Genomic DNA, 21413 nt, shown 5'->3' with positions numbered 1-21413 from the left:
AGCAAAAGCCTACAGGCCTGGTTTCTACATTGTGGTGTCACCGAAAGAACTTCTCACTTCTTTTTAGCAACAGTATGTTTCATCTCGGTCTTCACCTCATCGGTTTTTTTCACCCTTCTTACTGACACTTTCCAACTATTCTTAGTATCCCTGCTAATCTCATTGCACAGTTCATTTTTGAACAGCCGAGTACCATATTTCGTAGACTATCAGTTTTTGTACCATATTTAGCAAGTATTGACACTTCTGTAATCACATTCTCGAATCTTGACAGATGCTTATGGAATGATTATGCAGAATTGCAAATTCCAAATTTCTCAGATGCTGTGTTTTTATTTTCTTATAAACTGTCTGACTTTTGTCTGCATGAAAAAGTATACCACAGTTTGGTAGGAAAGAGCCAGCAATCTATACTTACACAAGCAAATCGCGTTATTTGTATTTCATTACTTCGTTGATTCAATTCTGAAACAAAAGTTTTCACATTCTATTGCTGCATAAATCGTTTACTACTTTGTACGAAGTCTATATTAGTCACATCAAAGCGCACTAGTACATAATTGAGTTTATGTAACACGTAATTGGTAACACTTCTTGAAATGCAAAATATTAGATTTATAAGTAACATTTTGATAACACTTTATTAGAATGTAACACTTTTAACATAAGTATCATTTCAAAGTAACACTTTTTAAATTAGTAAGATTTTATGGTAACACTAAGAGGTGTTACATTATTTTTAGGTGAATTAAACATTTATAATAAAGTAAAAGTTAGTGTTAATACCCAAATTTTATTAAAAAAAGCAGGGTATTACCGCCAAAGCAATTAAAAAAATAAAAATTTGGCCTCAATCAACTAAAACCGCCAGAATCAAAGAAAACCAAAAAACTTTCGTAAAAAAAAAAAAAAAAAAACTCTCAATTCAACTTTAATTTCCTCCTCTATTAGGTTTATAAAAAAAAAAAAAAAAAAAAACTCTCAAAAAACTATCGAAGATATTAAAGAAACCCTAAATGTTGAATCTTCAAGGCTTTAGTCTGTACCCACTTCTCTCGCTCACCTCCATTGAAGCGTACTTACAAATTCTTCATTAAAGAAATATAGAGTTATGCAAAATTCCATTTTTATTTTGCTATTTTGTTACTTGAATTCTACTTTTCACCTATATACCCATGTGTGTAATTTATTATAGTGGAAGTTGGAGTTGGGAAAGTAACTTATCCGTACTTGTTGTTACATGAGTGTGATTATAGAGTTTCCTTGTTTGTTCTATTTTTTACACATACATTGCATGATGAATTTTTTAGTTGATATGGGTGATGATTTGGTGATCTTAATCGATTATTAACAATATACTTGCATGAAAATTGCTAAATTTATAGCTTTACCCTTCAATTATCCTAGTCTTGAGAAATATATGGAAGGTCTAGGAAATAATTTTGGGTCTAGTTTCATGGTGAAAAATATGATATGTACTGGGTGCCACCTACGTTACTTCCCGTTGTGTTTTGAGTATGATCCCTATTCAACTTTTCACAAAATTTTTACTGTTATTTACAATATACTTTGCATGCTTGATTAGTCGCCCCCCTCCCCTCTTTAATTTCTGCTTTTTACTGTTATGAATGAAAGTAACACCTTCAAGAATTTTCTGCTTACATGCATTTAAATTCGGTACTGTCTAAAGTGATGATGTCTCGTACTGTTAATAATTTTCTGCTTACATGTTTGATTTTTTGAAATGAATGTGGCTAAGCTGGTTATTGGTTGTGCAACAGAGAAGCTTGTGGTGTGATTTTTGTAAGTTAGTGATTTAGTGTTGTGTAACAGAGAAGCTCTGACTCTATTTTGCAGGTTGAATTTATTTGAGGTCAGTTGAATACCTATGAGCTGTTGAATATTCAGAGGGCCATTCTTAATTTCATCAGGACCCAAATTACATTTAGTTTACTGTTGTAATACCCTTTTACTAAGAATGTATTAGAAAATAATCTAGACTGCGTTTATGTGCAGTCATGTGCTCTTTATGTGCTTAGGTATTTGAATTTGCAGTCACTTAGGTGCTCTTTTGCTCTTTCTGTGCTTAGGTATTTGAATTTGCAGTCAGTCAGGTGCTCTTTCTTTGTTCCTGACTCTCTCATTTTTTCTTTTTCTACTTAAATTCGTGGAAACAAAAAATTAATTTCTTGGAATCTTATGGTGGTTGGTCTGTATGTCGTAGTTTTGAATCCTATGATTACCAAACTTAATGCCTGCAATACCCTTTCTACTAAGATTATGGAAGAAATCAATAATTTAGACTTTGTTTTATGTGAAGTCAGGTGATCGGGTGCTCTTTCTCTACTCAGGTGCTCAAGTACTTGAATCTGCAGTCAGGTGGGATCATAATTGTCTGCCTAACTAAAGTATTAAGCTCTTAAACCCGTATCCTAATCAATGAAAGTGGCTAGTAGAGGTCCTATGACATGCATAATTCTACACAACAAAGGTTTATGCATTTGGCATATTGTGATGATGATGATATAGCCTAGAAGAATTTGGCACAGACAGTAGTTTTATTTATGTCTTTTCTGGAGTTTGTGTGACCTACAGGTACAACCTACTGGATGAGTGCCATCAAGGAAGTACTTTTGATTGTGTGAGATTACGAAGGCTTCCTTCAGTTGGAGCCTATTGGATGTCTGTTGCTCTTAGTGTTGCGCACTGCTTTCATTGCTGTCTACTGCTATTGTTAGTTGCTGGTCTGGTCTGCTGATGCGCGTTGCTTTCACTGCTGTCTGCTGCAATCTTTTGTTACTGCTAGCTACTGCAATCTTTTGTTACTGCTAGCGGTCTAGTCTAAAGACCGAAGTTCGTGACTTTCTTTTTGTTTTATTTATTAGATTACTTAGCCAAACAAAAAAAAAAATTGGTGTTGATTGGATTTTTTTGTAAGAAACTATGAAATTTTATCAATTCAAATCATTGGTGTTTCTTGGAATTTTTTTTTTTTTTTTGTAGTAGTTGTAATAATAACCTATTAATTAATAAGGTGTTACATTAGCTTTCAAAAAGTAATACATAATGTCGAGTGAAAGTGTTACTATGTGTCAAAAGATGATTGAAAAATGCTACCTAAAAATAAACAAGGTGTTACATTAGTTTACAAAAGTGATACACAATGTCGGATAAAGCGTTGCTATATGATTGAAAATGTTACCAAAGATAAGTAACTGTTACATAAGATATAAATAGTAACACTTTAAAAATGATACTAATAATATAAAAAAGTGTTACATAAGAGGGTTTAAAGTAACACTTTTAAAAATGTTACCATACGACCCAAAGTGATACATAAGACCTTAGGTAACATGGATGTATCACCCACTAAAGTGTTACCTATTACCTATAATAACACTTTTACCACTTTATATAACACTTTTTGGGTGTTACTTAAGGTCAATTATGTACTAGTGGCGGTATGTCTTCACACAAACGAAGTACAAAAAACGATAAGGATTAAAATCGTACAATTACTTACTACCCCTATTCGAATTTGATTGTTACTAGTTCATGCTACCCAGGGTGTTATACGAGTTTCTAATCCAATCAATATTAAGACTTACACTTTCTTATATAACACACAATGATAGATTCAAATGTCTTCTAAATTTAATCAAAGAGCAAGATTTACGGGTGGCACATAATAGTCAACATTCAACAAGAAGGCGTCACACACATAAAAATCTACCATTGATTTGTACAAGGATCTAATCCAACGGCCCAAAGCATGTTGGATGATGATAAGATGATACAACTGAATCTCTTATAAACTTGTGTGCCTAAATTCCGCTAAAACGCGCTCATAAGGTACCCAAACTCCTTTAGGCCACACTACTCGGGCCCAACCTAAAGGCCCAATTAAATTATCCTGATATGAAAATACCATAGAACACAATTTGTATAAATTAGTTTAAACTAGCATAACACCCGTGCGATGTACGGCTTTTAAACCATAATATTAGTTTTTTTTCTCAAAATTATTTATAGTAATGACATTAACAATACAAGCTAGGAGTCTAATTTTGTTGAATATAGTATATTTTTCTCTTATTTTATCCCATCATCCTTCTAATTTAACTTTTTTTCTTTCCGTTTAGATATGACAAATATGAGACAATTATTCTACAAATTTGCCTCATTGATATGTCTAAATTAATCATACAATAATAAATATAATGACATTAGAATATTGTAAATTGAATAATAAATAAACTTTTTAATCATTTTCAATGCATAAATATACTTCATTCATTTCAGAATACATGCTATACTTTCCAATAATCAAAACATGACAAACCACCTGCATCAAGCCACCTCTACCCTACTTATTCAAAAAAATTACCATATTCATGCTTCTAATTGTGCTTGCATATAGTTTTCATAAAGCGAGTTAAAAATTTTATTTCTCTTAGAAATATGCATAATGTTATTGTTGAATTGATTACCTTAATATTTTGATGATTGACATACATAAAACAAACTCTGACTAATGACGTGTGTAAGTCTTGGTTGAACAGAAGATTCAGGTACAAACCTAAATGTTCCGGAGTAGGAACAAAAGAGTTTGAAAGACTTGACGTTATTTGCAAGCTTTCAATATATCCTCACAAGCTCTAAATACTTAGTATATTATTGTACGTACTTGAGAAGCAAAAGTGGTGGAAGGAACTAATAAGAACCTCGAAGTTCCTGAAGGAACTCGACGTATGACTTAGAAACGATTTTTACGAGATATTTAAAACGGTTTTCAAAGTCCTTGATTTAAGGAAAAGATAAAATCAATTTGAAAAGTTTTGTTTTACAAATAAATAAAATCTAAATAATTCTTTAATTTAAAAGATAAGTTTATTTTAATTTAATTAATTGTTTAAATATCTTTTTAATAAATAAATATTTATCTTTTTAATAAATATTCTTTTAAACTGATTTTGACTTGGTAAAAATTCAGTTTGCTTAAATTAAGGTATCACGTTGAACTTGGGAGACAAGTCAGTGAAACCATGTTTCTCAATTTCCTCAACATACATCCTAACTTCCCAGGTGAACGTGGGATTGAGGGGGAAGTGGGAACATGGTTGAGACTTAACCAATCTCCCTATAAAAAGCTATCAACGTTGCTGTTTTAAAGTGTGGAAAAACAACTTCAATTTTCTGAGCGTAAAAAGTTTCTAAGTGTTTTAAAGCTGAGTTCCTTCCATCCTTAGAGTCTCTTAAGTACATTAGGGAAATCCTTGTAATTACTTTGTAATTGGGATTGGGGTTTGTGAGAGTTGTAAGTGTGAGGCTTGAGAGAGTTCATCACATTGTACAAGTGATTCAGAGTCGAATCACATAGAGTGTGAAACTGCGATTGAGGGATCGTAGTTGGGTAACTTGAGTTCCTCACGGAACTTAAGTCTAGGCAGAATATTTACGTTTGTAATTCATCTTTACATAGTGAAATAATTCATTGCCTATCCCGAGTGTCTTCTCTCTTAATAGTTAGTTTAATTCCGCAAAAAATTTTAAGTCTACAATTCACCCCCCCTCTTGTAGTAGACATTGTTCTATCAGTTATTCATAACTCGTATTAAGTATTTTTATTAAGTTTCCCCAAGCAAAATTTTATATACTACCTTTATATCTTATTATTTGCAATACAAGAATATTTTAAATCTTACAAACAATACCCATTTGTTGCAAACAATAAGAACGAGAAGTAGTATTAATAGTAATGGCATAGTATAGTTTTGAAATATAACAACAACTCTCTATGATTTTTAATACAAGTAATAACACAACTAACAATATTAACGGCTAAAGTTCTGCGTTGAAAAAAGGCTACCACCTAAGTGGAAAAAAAAAAGAGGAAATAATACTTTAATGATTTATTATTTTATTAATTATGTTAGCAATTAATCTCAAACTAAATTCTGCCTGTGATTTTGTGAAATTTGTTACATAAACCCGGGTGCATCGTACAATTTATTATTATTATTATTATTATTATTATTATTATTTTATTTTTTTATTTTTTATTTTTATTTTTATTTTTTATAGCAAAACAACAATATTAGACTTTTAATAAATAGAACAATTAGTTTCCTTTTGCCACTTGATTCTATTTTTTTTTATTATTGAATATTATGAGTTATTTGTAGTATGAGTATATATACACTATTATAATGTAATTAGTATGTAAGAATTATAATATATATGTAGTAAGTATATTTTGTTGATAGGAAATCATGAAGATCGTTATGCATAGACACTTGCTTTTAAATGATTGGAATGTAACACAATAATACTTGTATACATTATATATGATAGCATATGCATTATTTACTATTAATTTAATAAGATCACTATTCGGAATCTTTATAATTTATATATAGCTCAAATGCTTGTAAACTAAAATCTGTAATATCATTTTATATGATATAAAATATTTGTGTTGTTTATACTACCATATTTAGTTATATAAGATAACCTTTTTTATATTATTTACTATCAATTTAATGACATCGATTAGTGATTATTAGTAACTAAAAAGATTCTTCTAGATTGCATATTACTATATTGCAATAAACTTTAGAATTACCACATTTAGTATTCTGTAATTAGGCGGGAATTTTTTTTTATTGTAAGAGCGACATGTGTCAAGTTTTCAGTTGAGCGTCCTTTGTTTTAGTGTGTATATATATATATATATATATATATATATATATATATATATATATGTATATATATATATATATATATATATATAGATAGATAGATATATATAGATAGATAGATAAATTAGCAAAAATACTTTCAATTTGTTAAATACCCAAAAATAAGAGGTCGCCCTAGTTTAAAACACAAATTCTTGATTAAGGCGGATTTTCATTAACTTATTGTAAAACGGGTTAAACGTACCCTAAAAATATTTAAAGTTACCCTTATATATACAAAAGTTATCATTTTCCTAACATAATTTTAATTCTTAAAAAACACTTATAGTGTATTAGATTAATCAAATTAGCCTTCATAAAACGTATCCATTAGAATCACACATTAAATTACAATAATCAAGTTCATTACAAGTTAATAAAATCATCCTTACAAGGATTAAAGTTACCATAAATATTGTTAAAGTTACACTTGCATTAACCATCTTACAATAAAATTAACGTAAGTCCGTCTTACACAAGAGTTATTGAAAACACAAATATTCCAGTGAAAGTGGTTGAAAATCGGATTTTGGTTGTAATTTAAAATATTTGGTGACTTTTTTACCGGTTGTAAAAAGTAATCAAAAGAATGTTACTCGTATCAAATAATTTAGTTTCGAATGAGAAATAATTTGTCAAAACTAAAAACCTTTGTAGAGAAGTATTAAGTATACGAGATTTTATTTCTAAAACTACTCGTATTACTTAATACGAAGTATAATCTTTTCAAATCAACAACATATCTTTATCATTTTTTTTCAAGAAGAAAAGGGATTTCATTTATTAATAAAATATAGTCAAATGGCACTTACATATAATTCTTAAGAAATCAATAATTCTAGCACAAGTAGATATATAAACACCTTAAAATTAAATACATCACAAATTTGATCAACAATCGCCTTAATAAAAACTTCATCTGAAACAATACAATTTGTGAGTTAGCACTGCTCTTTTTTTTTAAACAATTCAATTCATTAATCAAAAGCCATACAACATCTACAAATGAAATCTAAATCAATAAATACATAAAATTGAATCAAATAAGGGTTTCCTTTATCAAAACTACTATCGTTGAATAGATCTTTCACTATGGTACATCCCTCGCACACATCGCTGGAATATACAACCTTTTCGGAGAGACGGTCTGACGATTTATTGTAGCCGTATGGATGATTTTTATCTAATTCACTTGAACGCCTTTGAAGATTTGACAACCGTTGCAATCCCGGACAACTCTTTACTAACGAACTGATAATAGGCAAAAGATTGATTACTTTTTAATAAACCCTAACACAAAAAAAAACCTAAACAAAAATAAATAACAAAATTAACAAAAACTAACGACTCCACCATAGGGAGACGGACGAATATCTACACTACTCGTGTAGATTTATTAAAAACTAATTTGCAAAACTAAAGATAATTAAGGGAAAAGGGTCGAAATAAGTCTAATTTCTGAAGAAATTACACTATTTTTGGCTTAAACGGCCAAGAATATGGAGAAATCTTAGAAGTGAGGAGTAGAGAAGAGGAGAGGAGATGCGAGAGTTTCTATGTGCTAGTATAGCTTTTTTTTTTTTTGACAGAGCATATCTTTTTTTTTTTTTACGGGTTACAGAGCATATCTTTAACTCTATATCTATATATAAATTATTAAAAGCGTTCTCACACAAATTTACCTGTGGTGCACCATTGGAATGCACAAGCTTCCTTTCCACACATGAACAGTTCATTTGAAAAAGAACTAAAAAATGACACTACAAGTCTTGAATAACAATAATGTATGATTTTGAAATGAAAAACTTATCTAACAAAACCTCATATAGCTCTTAATTTCATCGGTAAGCAAAACAATCCTTAATTCCATAAAACCATTAAAAAAACATATACTAGATATCATTTTAGCAACGGAATGGAAAAAAGCTTGGTAATATCACGAAAACATATCACAGATGTTAGTCGTAGACTTGTATAGTAGGATGGTAGCAAGTCGTTCTAAAAAATGTTGGGAGTTTTTTTCCCGATCATTACTGTAAATGCAAGTAGCGTTTCTTCATCTAAACTTATTGGCCTTGAACATACACATATTTTATGTAAGCTAAACTTATTCGCACCTTTATTATTTATGTTATCTCATTTGCCAGATAGTAGGATAATAAAATTTTTAATGTGAAAAAAAAATCAAACAATCATGCGACTCTTACAATAAACTTTCAAATCTCATTCATTAATTTTACTTATGTGGCAATTGATTTTTTAAATTCTAAAATAAAAAGTGAATTTCTTCGTTGGATGAAATGATGTGCTCCAATCCACACATATATAAGTAATTTTAACATGCATTTAAAATTTCTACCAATGTAAATTTCTTTCATTGGTTGAAATGATGTCATTGTTTATGTATATATACTTCAATACTTGAATCTTAATTACAAATCTTAATTAAGAAGCATACAAAATACTACGTTTAAATTACGAATAAACAATAATATATGAAGCCACATTTGAGTCTCCCCGAAAAACTATTCTCCGAAACGCTAACTTACCCCCTCTCTCTTTTATCTCTCTCTTCCCTCACTTCACTTCGGCGCCATTGAAGCTCCGCTCACCTGATATCTCTCTCTCTCTCTCTTCTTCTGCAATTTTTCCATCTCTCAATTTCAATCTCATCGCTAATCTACACTCAATTGTCGGCAGATTTAATTTACCCTAAATATGGTGCGTTTTCTCTCAATTTCACTACATTTCTCACGATTTTCAGATCTGATTTGATTTGATCTCTTTTCCTTCAATTTTCGTCATAATTTTGTGTTTTTGTTTCTTATTTTTTGTTGAATTTGGTTGAGATCTGATGGAATTTTTGTTGTTTTTGTGTTTTGTTCAATCGACAGCCTCTCCGACTCAATATCAAGGTAATTCGATCGATTAGGTTTTTGTATTTGTTTCTAAATTTCTGAGATCTTTTGTTTGTTTGATTTGATTTGAATTCGTGCATTGTTGTTCAATTTGTTGATGTTTGATTTGATTGGATCAGAGGAAACTCGCGCAAAGATCAGAGCGAGTGAAGTCTGTGGATCTACATCCAACCGAACCATGGTGATTTTCTTCTCTATCCTTCATTTTTAAGCTACATTATGATTACGATTACGTTGCGAGTTAGAATGATTACAATGTCGTATAATTTGTTATTGTGTTGCAGGATTTTAGCGAGTCTCTATTCTGGAACTGTTGTTATCTGGAACTACCAGTCACAGGTATGATCATAATAGTAATGGAAGCTCTTTGATTGATTTCCTGTATTAACTTAATTGACTTTATGTAATGTTTGATCATGCGGCATTAATGTACTATGTACGATTGATCATTGTTTAATGATCAATTGTTTTATTACAATGTTTAATTTTGAGATGGTTAATGTGTGATTAGAAGCCCGAATGTTCGAGAGATCGTTGTACAAAATGTCTTGAGTGTGGTAGGCGATTATGTGGGTCTTGGACCTTTTTGCCTTGACGAGTGTAGTGATTGTATGTCTGAAGTGGTTTGGAAGCTTTAATGCTACTTATCCTCTGGAATCCAATAACTGAACATGTCGAACATAGTTGTTTTGGTCTTGTATTAGTTTGAATAGAACTCTGAGGGGATATTTGGTGAAGGCTGGAATGACTACCATTGCTGTTGATTTAACTTACTGCTGTGCCATTCAGCCTTCCATGTGAATAGGTTGAGCTGAGCTGTCATAGATTAAACCGAGATAAGACATTGATTTCTGAACAATAGGTGGGACATGTTTGTCTGTGTGTAGTTTGAAAGTTTGGTGCTTCTTGATACATAACCAGTTCTTATGTGAAGCACTGTAAACCATTGGAAAGGTTGAATTCTAGGTCTTTTTTCTGATTTTTTTTTTCCCCGTCTAAGCTGGCATACTATCTGGTGTTTGGAGTTTAATGCTGTGTCTTCATCTCGTTGCGCCTGTAGAAATTATAATATGTATGTGAAGGGTTAGATAAGCTCAGAATAAGGAGTTGTTGCCAGGAGGAGAAGTCAGATGGCCGTAAAATTCTTTTTAAGCTAGAAAACACAGAAATTGGTGCATTTTCCAAATGTTTTGGGTCTTTCACTCCAGCTTCCCTTATAATCTGCAGCCTTTCCATGTATTTCACCCTCCTAGGTGAGTATCTATGCTTATTGTCTCTCTGTTGTAACACCTAAAGGTTAAATGGAAACAAAGTTGGAAACATATTATTGGACTCTTTTATATACATCTTTAAGTGCTAGGGGCTTATCTGCATAACAGCTCTATCATTTTGTTTATGTGTGGATTATTATATGGCACACTTGTTTTACCTCTGTTGTGAGTTAGGACTGTTTAAATGTATTTGGAGTTGTGATACTACTTTGTCCTGTCATTTGTACCTAGACATTTATTGTGTGCCTAAGTGGGTTGTCACCAAGATGTTAATATTTAGAAAGTTCTGGAGACTATTGAAATTCTTATAATTTAATATTACTAACATTGGCACAATTTCTTTGTCTAATAGACCATGGCAAAGTCTTTCGAAGTATCTGAGCTACCAGGTATATAATTTGCACATAATGTTGGAACTTACATGCTCTGTGCCATTTTTCGCTGATTGATTAATTTTGTTTCTTTAACTGTTTGCAGTTCGGTCAGCAAAGTTTATTTCACGGAAGCAATGGGTTGTTGCTGGAGCAGACGACATGTTTATACGTGTCTACAACTACAATACTATGGATAAAGTTAAAGTATTTGAGGCTCATACAGATTATATTAGGTGTGTAGCTGTGCATCCCACTCTCCCTTATGTGCTATCATCATCTGATGATATGCTCATTAAGCTTTGGGATTGGGATAAGGGTTGGAATTGCACTCAGATATTTGAAGGGCATTCCCACTATGTGATGCAAGTCACTTTTAACCCCAAAGATACTAACACCTTTGCTAGTGCATCCCTTGATCGCACGATAAAGGTATGTGTTTGAATACATTTCAATATTTTATGTACTATCTCTTCGAATATTTTTTAAAGTAGGAATCGTGTTGATGTATTTTTCAGATCTGGAATCTTGGCTCACAGGATCCAAATTTTACTTTGGATGCCCATGTTAAAGGGGTGAATTGTGTTGACTACTTTACTGGTGGTGACAAACCATACCTGATTACTGGTTCTGATGATCACACGGCGAAGGTTTGACATATTGCTGAGGCCTCATCATGTTTTGTTAATTGCTAATGCTTGATTATTGCAATTTAACCTATATGCGAGTCATTTGCATACAGGTCTGGGACTATCAGACAAAGAGCTGTGTCCAGACTTTGGAAGGGCACACGCACAACGTTTCTGCTGTCTGTTTTCATCCCGAACTTCCTATAATCATCACTGGTTCTGAGGATGGAACAGTTCGCATATGGCATTCAACAACATACAGGTGTGTTGCCTTTTGATTTTAAATTACTCCCTCTTTTTTAATTGTTCTCCCAGTTCTCAAGTTTGCCCATATTTTGTTATATATGTTTCAGAAAATTTAATAAGGTGATATATTATAACAATTCAACGAGACAAATACAATAGTATTTACGTCATAACATTTCAAAGTAATACATGTGAATAGTGCAAAAGTTATTATGGAACATTTTAAAAAAATAATTTAGGAGTGAGTATATATCGGGAGGGTGGGGGGAAGGAGTAGTTTGTTTCTGCATCAATCAAATGCATTCTTTAAAACTTCATTCTGACCTCCTTCTTTCCAGTCTTTGAGTCCCATAAGTGGAGCAAATGTAATTTACTACGGCATTGTGTTTCATTTGGAGTTGGTATATTGGATTACGATGATGCATAGGTCCTTTCATTTGTTTAACTGGTAGAAGAATCAGAACATTATATTGCAAGGACCTAAGAGACAATGTTTTCGACCAATTTTTTTTTTTTTTTTTGAGGAAAATGTTTTCGACCACTTATTTGTTGAAAACCTGTTTTTTTAAGAATTATATGGATTTTTGCTTTTTAACATAAGTTATCTTTTCAGATATTTAGTTTATTTATCAAAGTTTATATGTCAGTTTTTGATTTGAAGAATGTATTTTATGAAAGTTGAACTTCAGTCCCTGATTCCTTGAGTTTTATTTGCAGGCTTGAGAATACTCTCAACTATGGTCTTGAAAGAGTTTGGGCTATTGGATACATGAAGAGCTCCCGTCGGTAAGTTTTAATTCTATAGTGCTTCTTTGGGAATTACCTAGCAATTCGAAAACAACCTTAATTGTAGGTTTACTGAACGTATTTTTGGGCAGCAAAGCTCAATCAATCTGAGGTCGTGTGCTTCGTTTGTTTGCATAACTTGTAATTAGACTTCTTTTTGTCTCTGTGTTATTCTTTCAATGTAATTGGTTATTTGGTTTGTCTTTATTTATCTCTGGTTGGAAGAAAGTGTGGTATAAAGGCTTGATATCATAGTCATTGTTCTGAGCTATGTTAATTAGTTTATTTTTGGCAGAGTTTGTTGTAGATATGGCCTGACCTTATTTATTTTAAATTTCATTCAGTGTTGTGATCGGATATGATGAAGGAACCATCATGGTGAAAATGGGTCGTGAAATACCTGTTGCTAGCATGGATAATAGTGGAAAAATTATATGGGCTAAGCATAATGAGATTCAAACTGTTGATATCAGGCGTGTTGGTGCTGGCTATGAGGTTTGAATCTGATAGCATGTTTTTGCACTCTATTGTCAACGAAGATGATTTTTTAATTTGGTTACTTTCATGGTTTTTGATCTCTGATGTCTCCTTGTGTTAGGTGACTGATGGTGAAAGGTTGCCATTGGCTGTGAAGGAGTTGGGATCTTGTGATCTTTACCCACAGGTGAGGCATTCATGTTGCCAAGTAGCATGACTTGAACTAAAGATTACATCAAAGCTAAATGAATATTTCTTGTGTATTAAAGACGGTGATGCTACCTTTTGGCTTTTTCTTTTTTTGTGTGAGGAGTTGCAGGTTGTTTCTGCTCCTTTCTGTTTAGTACAGTTTATTTTAGTAGTTAATTGAATGCTGAAAGCTTTAAAGTGAGTTCCTGAACCTTTCGGTGGTTTCCAATCGGTCTATATTATGTCTGGATTAATTTCGTTCCTGGTCAGATGTAGTTGCTATGGTGTTTTTTTTCAGAAAATGAAATCAACATTAGTATTTCAAGGAATTTTTTTTAGTTAATTTTAAACTGAATTTCTGTGTTTTCTAGTGGGTTTATCAACATATTGCTTGTTTTAAGCACCTAGTGGTTTGCCGTTCTGAATAAATGGACATTATTCTTATGTATTGTTTTTTTTGTTTCTCCAGTTTTTAAAGCACAACCCAAATGGGAGGTTTGTCGTGGTTTGTGGGGATGGAGAGTACATCATTTACACTGCTGTTGCTTGGAGGAATAGGTCGTTTGGTTCAGCTTTGGAGTTTGTTTGGTCATCTGAAGGAGAATATGCTGTCAGAGAAAGCACTTCTAAGATCAAGATTTTCAGCAAAAATTTCCAGGTTCTTACTTTATATTTCCTATAAAATTTTCTGTGTTCCGTTTCTGTTGGGCATTTTGTGTGTATCTTTGGGGCAAGTGTGAGTTATTCTGCATGGTATCTGCTTATTTTTGCAATGAGCTTGGGAGGTTTGAATTGCTGTTTGAAAGGTTCTTGTTTCTATTGTTATAATATTAAAGAGTTTAGATGAATTATATGAGAATTGTTTGCTTATTGTTTTCTTTTCTAATGTAAGAATCTAGTTTTGTTGGTGTTATAACAATGAGGTGTTTTTCGTTGCTGAGTTGTTTATGGTTGCTTACAGGAAAAGAAGAGTATCAGACCTACTTTTTCCGCAGAGAGAATATACGGTGGAACTTTGTTGGCCATGTGCTCTAATGATTTCATATGTTTCTATGACTGGGTTGAATGCAGATTTATCCGTAGGATTGATGTCAATGTTAAAGTAAGTGTTATATTTATAGTTTACCTTGTAGTTTTAAGCTGTCGCATGTGGCTGCATTTACAATGTATGCATTCTTTAATTGATCATTGCAGAATCTATACTGGGCTGATAGTGGTGACTTGGTGGCTATTGCTAGTGACACATCTTTCTACATCCTTAAATACAATGTGAGAATTGCTTCCCCTTTCTGCACCCTTCTCAATCAGTTCTTCTTTTCTTCCTTGCCACTATTATTCAAATGCTCATGAGCTTCTGGGTGATGACTGTTGTGGCTTATGATAATTACAGCGCGATGCTGTGTCATCCTATGTGGATAGTGGAAAGCCGATAGATGACCAGGGTGTGGAGGATGCATTTGAGCTTCTCCATGAAACAAATGAACGTGTGAGAACAGGAATTTGGGTTGGAGATTGTTTCATATACAATAATTCCTCCTGGAGGCTGAATTATTGTGTTGGTGGTGAGGTATATCCATTTAAACTTTTTGTGGATATTCTTTCTTTGCATAGAATGGTCTAGATTTACCTGAGAAATTATGTTTTGTCTTCAGGTAACCACAATGTTTCACTTGGACCGTCCAATGTACCTGATGGGCTATCTTGCTAGTCAGAGTCGGGTGTATCTTATTGATAAAGAATTCAAGTGAGCTTCAATCGTGCAGCCTTCAATATAAAAGTGGTTTTTGCTGTGATCTATATTACTAAGCTCTTCTTTTGTTGTTCCTCTTTTTGTTTTGCAGTGTGATAGGTTACACTTTACTGCTTAGCTTGATTGAATACAAGACACTTGTGATGCGTGGAGATTTTGAACGTGCCGAGGAACTTTTACCTACAATTCCAAAGGAGCACCATAATAGGTCAGTTTAACTTTTAATATTCTAAAAAGTTCGCTTAGAGATACTTTATCTTTCAGTCTGTTAAAAGTTTAGACTTTGGATTAAATACTAGGATTTTTTTTTTTTTTTTTTTTTTTTTTTCCACTTTGTTTTTTGGTATGTGCCTCTTTGTTTTTTTTTTTTTTTTTTACTTTAAACATAGAGGTACATACTAGTACATAGCGACAGAATAAAACAACTGTAATATTAAAAAAAATAAAATTGGATTGGCCTCGGTATTTATTTTGAAAATATCAACTTCATGTGTTGTTAAATTATACCAGTATATATGCTTGTGTAGTTATGAATTTTAGTGGTCTAAGTTTTGTATTTGCAAGAGTGTAATATAAAACTTTGCAAATATTTTAAAACAGGAAAGGGGGAGGAGGGGGGGGGATAGCATGAATCTTTGTGCTATTTATTAGTTGAGATGTTGACGTTTATGCTTAGAATTTATGTATTGACCTGACTAGCGTATAGTATTTTGTTTTGAAATTTTGATGGACTAGACTGCTACTTCACATAGCTGTGGTTACTCCGTTTTATACCCCCTCCATCACTTTTTAATCTGTACACTTTGACCGTTTTTCTCTCACTAAAAGATTCCAAATGTAAAACTAAAAAGTGATGGAAGGAGCTATATCTTTCTCTTTGCCACTTTTTTGTATGATGTGAATGCCTTTTTACAATTGATGAACGTTGTTGTCCTGAGGAATATTGACATATTGTTCATGTCACACCATTTTTTTTTTCTATCTATAAACTAATATTGGATATTCATTGGTAAAATCACATTTCCAGTGTGGCTCGCTTCCTTGAATCACGTGGAATGGTTGCTGAGGCTCTTGAAGTGGCTACTGACCCTGATTATAAGTTTGATCTTGCCATACAGCTCGGCAGACTAGAAATTGCAAAGGTAAGTGGTAGTAGTTGTACAAAAAAGTTGAAGCTACCAATATGAGATTGCTGTTTTTTTTTTTTTTATAATTTTTTAATTTCCACTCTGCAGGAGATTGCTACAGAAGTTCAGAGTGAATCTAAGTGGAAACAGTTGGGAGAATTGGCCATGTCTACTGGAAAGGTGATTGATTGCTGTATGCCTGTATATTTATCTCATTATTCTTTATTATGGAGTTTCTTGTTAAAGTTTTGCTACTATCAGAGAAATTCTGTCGTGAGTAGCTAAGAGATTGTTCCACCTTGTCATCTTTTGAGGCTGTGTCTACATCTTGGCCTTTGTGGGATTAATCTTTGATTGTTGCTCAATTCATCACTAGTAGGAAACTAGGGATATAATTAGGTTATTATCGTACTGTGTATATCATTTTTCCTCAGGGTGTGTATGGCTTGTGGGAATTAATTTGAATATCGGGGTGGTAATGTTTGGCTGACCAGGCAAAAGCAACCTACTTGTAATAAATTGACCTAGGCTTTAACTGTGTACAAATTGGCCCAAACTTAAATTGATCTGGCCCTAAGGTTCATATGACTGATTGATAATTTATCTATAATTTGAAGATTTCTTTTTAGGATTCTCATTGTTTCTACTATATTGCAGTTTGAAATGGCAGAAGAATGCTTGAAGCATGCAAAGGATTTCAGTGGCATGTTGCTTCTTTATTCTTCAATTGGAGATGCTGAGGGAATTTCAGAGCTTGCTACCCTAGCTAAAGAACAAGGCAAAAACAATGTTGCTTTCCTTTGCTTATTTACGTTGGGTAAATTGGAAGAATGTCTTCAGCTGTTGATAGACAGGTTAATACTGCTTCAGAGAAATGCTTTTGTTTAAGGTGTCTGTCTTTTTATCTCTTAACTGATGCATCGAATTTGATTAATTTTGCAGTAACCGAATTCCTGAGGCTGCTTTGATGGCACGTTCTTATCTTCCCAGCAAAGTTTCCGAAATTGTTGCCTTATGGAGAAAGGATCTCAGCAAGGTCAGTTGCTTGTCAATCGCATTTGTGAATGACCTGGCTTTTATTCGTTTTTGGTGGACTTTAGATCTTTTGGTTTTTAAAAACAAAAATATTCTATTTTTCGAAATTGAAATGGACTAAACAAGAACTGGGTTCAGTTGTGATGTGCCTTTCTGTTCATGCTTCCCATCTTTATCATCTGAAGATGTGTGACAGCCTGGGCATCTGAAGTATGTTTCATACATCAGTGCATTTCTTTTTATGTAAGTGGTGAGCTTCTGATAGAGTCATGTAAGTATGTTTCACACATGGATAAGTTTCAAGTCTAATTAATGGTCTGTTTCCAGCAAGTTTCAAGTCTAATCAATGTTGCTTCTTTAATCAAAATTTTTCCAGTATTTATATCGTTTTGCATGTAAAGCATGGTTATTGGCTTCATTGACTTTCTAAAAATCAAATTAACAATTTATTTATTGCGTAAGTAGAAGTCAAAATTGTTTCATTTTAACCTCATAGAATGTTCTGACCTTTGCTACAGGTAAATTCAAAGGCTGCAGAATCATTGGCAGATCCTCAGGAGTATCCTAATCTGTTTGAGGATTGGCAAATTTCTCTTGCTGTTGAGTCTAAAGTTGCCGAGACAAGGTAGAATAATTAAAGAGTCCCCTCATCCTAAACATAATTTGTGTTTTTTTTTTAGCATAATGGGTGATTTTTTTTAGGTTGGTACTATGTGAATGTGGTGAACTTTTATCATGATATTCTTTTTGTCATACTTAGTAACCTGGGTTGACTTTTTATTAATATATGCAGAGGCAGTTATCCTCCTGCTGAGCAATACTTGCAATATGCTGAGAAATCAAAAATTGATCTTGTTGAAGCCTTTAAGAGTATGCAGATAGAGGAAGACCAACCTCTTGAAAATGGTGACACAGTACATGAAGACGAGGTTCATGAAGATGAGGTGCATGAAGATGAGGTTCTTGAAGATGAAGTGAGTACATTATCTTTTTTGTTGTGTGTGTTATTTGCCGTAAATCATGCTGTTTGGAATGTAGTGATTTTTTTTTTAGAGAATATAACATATATTTTCTAGATTGATGAACTGTTAGCATTCTAATACCCTTTGTCTTTTTAAATTCTTGATGCCAATGTTGTGAAAAACTTATGTTCTTATCTATTGTGTTTTCTTTGGGCAGAATGGAGCAGATGAAAGTCAAGAAGAGGGTGTTGTTGTAGATGCTGATTCTAATGATGGCGCTGTGCTCGTCAACGGTAACGAAACCGAAGAATGGGGTACGAATAATGACGGAACCCCATCAGCTTAAAGGCAATTGGTTGGGCCAGTGTTGAAAATCCAAATTTTGTCTCTGGTGATTAATTGATTTTTTTCCTCTTCTGAAGTCCAATTGTTGAACTCTTTCTTTCCATACCCTTATAACTTTCTCATTCTTGAATGATGACTTTTTTCGATTTTGGTATTGAACCTTGTTGGTTTTCAACTGTTGGTTAATTAATAACTGCTCTCTTGTGAAACTAGGTGCACTGGTATTGTTTTGATTTGTTTAGGAAATGTTTTGTCAACTCTGTAAATTTACTTGTCTGCAAGCCATGGTGATGACAATGAGAAATAGTTGGCTATTGCGCCTTGGTTGTTTATCTTCCATTCTGACTGGAACGTTTTGGTCACTTCTTCTCACTAGTGTTACTGACTCACTTGTGCTACTTGTTCAACATATAAAAATATTCGTTTTTCTCTATGTTTGTGGTGGTGTTACTTATTCTTGTTGTCTTGATCTTGCAGTGCTTACTCAACATCCATAAGGTCCCTTGTATAACTGTTGATTTTGGCTTGTAGACACCCTTGCATAAGGTATGAAAATATGCTTGAGTAAAGTATTTCTCAAGTTTCTTGTAGTAGTGTTACGATGCAGAGTTGATCAAATTATTGATCTTCACAAGTTTATTATGAGAATCCTACTCCTTTTTTGTGCTTTCACAATTGCCTTGTTTTTTGTGGTTTAGTTTAATGTCAGTGAAACAACATGACTTTATTTATTAGTGAAACAATTAATCAGTGATATATAAGCAAATGTTCTTACTTTTGGATCCGAAATCAAGTTAGATAATGAGTAGTTATGTGAAATCAGAGCTTTTCTGAAAGATCAGATTTTCCCTCCCTCGCTGTTATTATTTTTGCATGCTCATGAGCTTGTTCATCCTGTTAATATTAGTTCTACAATGTTCAGTGTTGATCTTATTGCAGTTTCTAAATTTGTGATTACTATCATAACATTTGCGTTTGACCGTTTGTGTAGCAGGTTTTTGAACGGGATGGCAGGTTAGGGGACTGAATTGTTCACCGTTGCTATAGGGTTGTTTTGTAGCGCTTGAGAGTTCCATCGGAGGGCCACATTTTAGATACAGTTAAATAATGTTTCTGCTGTTTTATAGTTCATTTTCATAGGATATTCTTTGTGGCCTTCTCCTCACCTTCCTTTGATAGTATAATACAAATTGTTAATGTGAATGTAGAAAGTTTTTTTTTTTCCTTCTCCTATATAGTATGTCTTGGTTGTTAGATCAGGGTGATCAGCCCATAAGATTTGATTTTATATATTTGGTTTGCACGTTACGGCAAATAATTAGTAGGAAAATTTTGCAGAGGCATGTCTCTAATAGGAGTGTAATAGAGCCATGTCCTGTGAGAGTAAAGTAATAAGCATCGTGTATTTGATTTTATATATTTGGTTTGCACGTTACGGCAAATATTTAGTAGGAAAATTTTGCAGAGGCATGTCTCTAATAGGAGTGTAATAGAGCCATGTCCTGTGAGAGTAAAGTAATAAGCATTGTGTATTTGACTGCTTTGTTTTGATATCTACAGACTAGTTAATCTTGAAAGATTTAATTCTGGTATATTGTAGCGATGAAGCCTTTTAATTTATACCCATACTTTCCTTGCTCCAGTGAAATGAAGCGAAAAAAAAAAAATGAAGTGTAATTTTTGATGGAATAACTTTTGCTACATTAAAATGGTGACCATTTTTTTTTCCCCCCACAAATGATCTTAATGAGGCTAATAATCTAAATTGATTAAAAATTAAACTATAGATAGTAAAAAAAAAAAAACACATTTGCTCAGTCAAGTCTAAAGAACGTGTTCCTTAACATTTTGCTAACCCCATTTCACGTTGAAGTCTTGCCAAAAAATACTAGTCCTCTGTGGCTCTGGTGGTGGCTTTCATGATTATTGTAACCATAGGTCAAGGGATAAAGGACTGGTGGAAAAACAACTATACAGGCAAAGTCTTTTAAAAAGAAAAAATAAAAAAAGAAAAAAAGAAAAAAAATTCACCCTAAAGTGAAGTTAAGGTATTTTCAGCGTTCTACAATTTGAACATCAACTTTTCACTCTTGCCCCTTTCACTTATACAATAGAGATTAACCGAGTAATGGGGGTGATGATGATGGTGAAATGGGGTTATTTTGAAGGATGAGTGGTTAATTGCAATGGAATAATGTGGAGTTATTATTTAATGGTTAAAATAAAAGATGAAGGGTTACTCGTATGAACAAATGAGCCACACATTACTTTTGTTTTTTCCTCTTAAATATTGAAATTTGAAGGAATGCAAACGAATGAAGTATAATAGAGTATTATATTCCCTTCGTTCCTATTTTTTTTGCCCTACTGAATTTTTAGGGGTCAAAATATGAAAATTTTGACCACATATCCTCACTATTAAAGTAGATACGTGTTAAATTAGTTACAATGTGTACTCTAAGATTATCAAAAAAGAAAAAAAACATAAAAAAAATAAAAATAAATTGCAGAGTATTGAAATGGAAACATATATATTATAAATCAAAACTATATATTTTAGAGACAAT

At 32.7% G+C, this 21413-nt stretch overlaps 1 protein-coding gene across 4 annotated transcripts; it reads left to right on the top strand.

Moving 5' to 3' along the window:
• The first annotated feature begins 9231 nt into the window (after positions 1–9231).
• On the top strand, positions 9232–20438 carry LOC110698750 (coatomer subunit beta'-1). 4 transcript variants are annotated; one of them, XM_021876269.1, is made up of 26 exons: positions 9232–9461; positions 9635–9655; positions 9778–9839; positions 9943–9997; positions 11282–11318; positions 11407–11732; positions 11819–11950; positions 12043–12191; positions 12893–12961; positions 13306–13456; positions 13560–13625; positions 14097–14285; positions 14589–14729; positions 14822–14896; positions 15018–15194; positions 15280–15371; positions 15469–15585; positions 16405–16519; positions 16613–16684; positions 17162–17358; positions 17447–17540; positions 18058–18164; positions 18333–18513; positions 18719–18815; positions 19324–19392; positions 19841–20438. In XM_021876269.1, the coding sequence occupies exons 1-25, from the start codon at positions 9459–9461 to the stop codon at positions 19341–19343; spliced, it is 2745 nt and encodes a 914-aa protein (XP_021731961.1). In that variant the 5' UTR covers positions 9232–9458; the 3' UTR covers positions 19344–19392; positions 19841–20438. The 4 variants fall into 4 exon arrangements, 2 of the variants coding, with proteins under 2 accessions (XP_021731961.1, XP_021731962.1); XM_021876270.1 differs by having other exon boundaries at positions 19838–20438; XR_002506788.1 differs by having other exon boundaries at positions 9233–9461; positions 18719–18892.
• The last annotated feature ends 975 nt before the right edge of the window (positions 20439–21413 follow it).

This window comes from Chenopodium quinoa, unplaced genomic scaffold (assembly GCF_001683475.1).
Source record: "Chenopodium quinoa cultivar QQ74 unplaced genomic scaffold, ASM168347v1, whole genome shotgun sequence".
Classification (NCBI taxonomy): domain Eukaryota; kingdom Viridiplantae; phylum Streptophyta; class Magnoliopsida; order Caryophyllales; family Amaranthaceae; genus Chenopodium; species Chenopodium quinoa.
Note: the sequence above shows the minus strand (reverse complement) of the source record. Positions and strands in the feature narration are given on the sequence as shown.

Bases quoted from the DNA above. Each gene is read 5' to 3' on its own strand.
- LOC110698750 (XM_021876269.1), top strand. The intron at 9,840-9,942 runs GTGATTTTCTTC...ATTGTGTTGCAG, and splicing joins CTACATCCAACCGAACCATG to GATTTTAGCGAGTCTCTATT. The intron at 17,541-18,057 runs GTCAGTTGCTTG...CCTTTGCTACAG, and splicing joins GGAGAAAGGATCTCAGCAAG to GTAAATTCAAAGGCTGCAGA.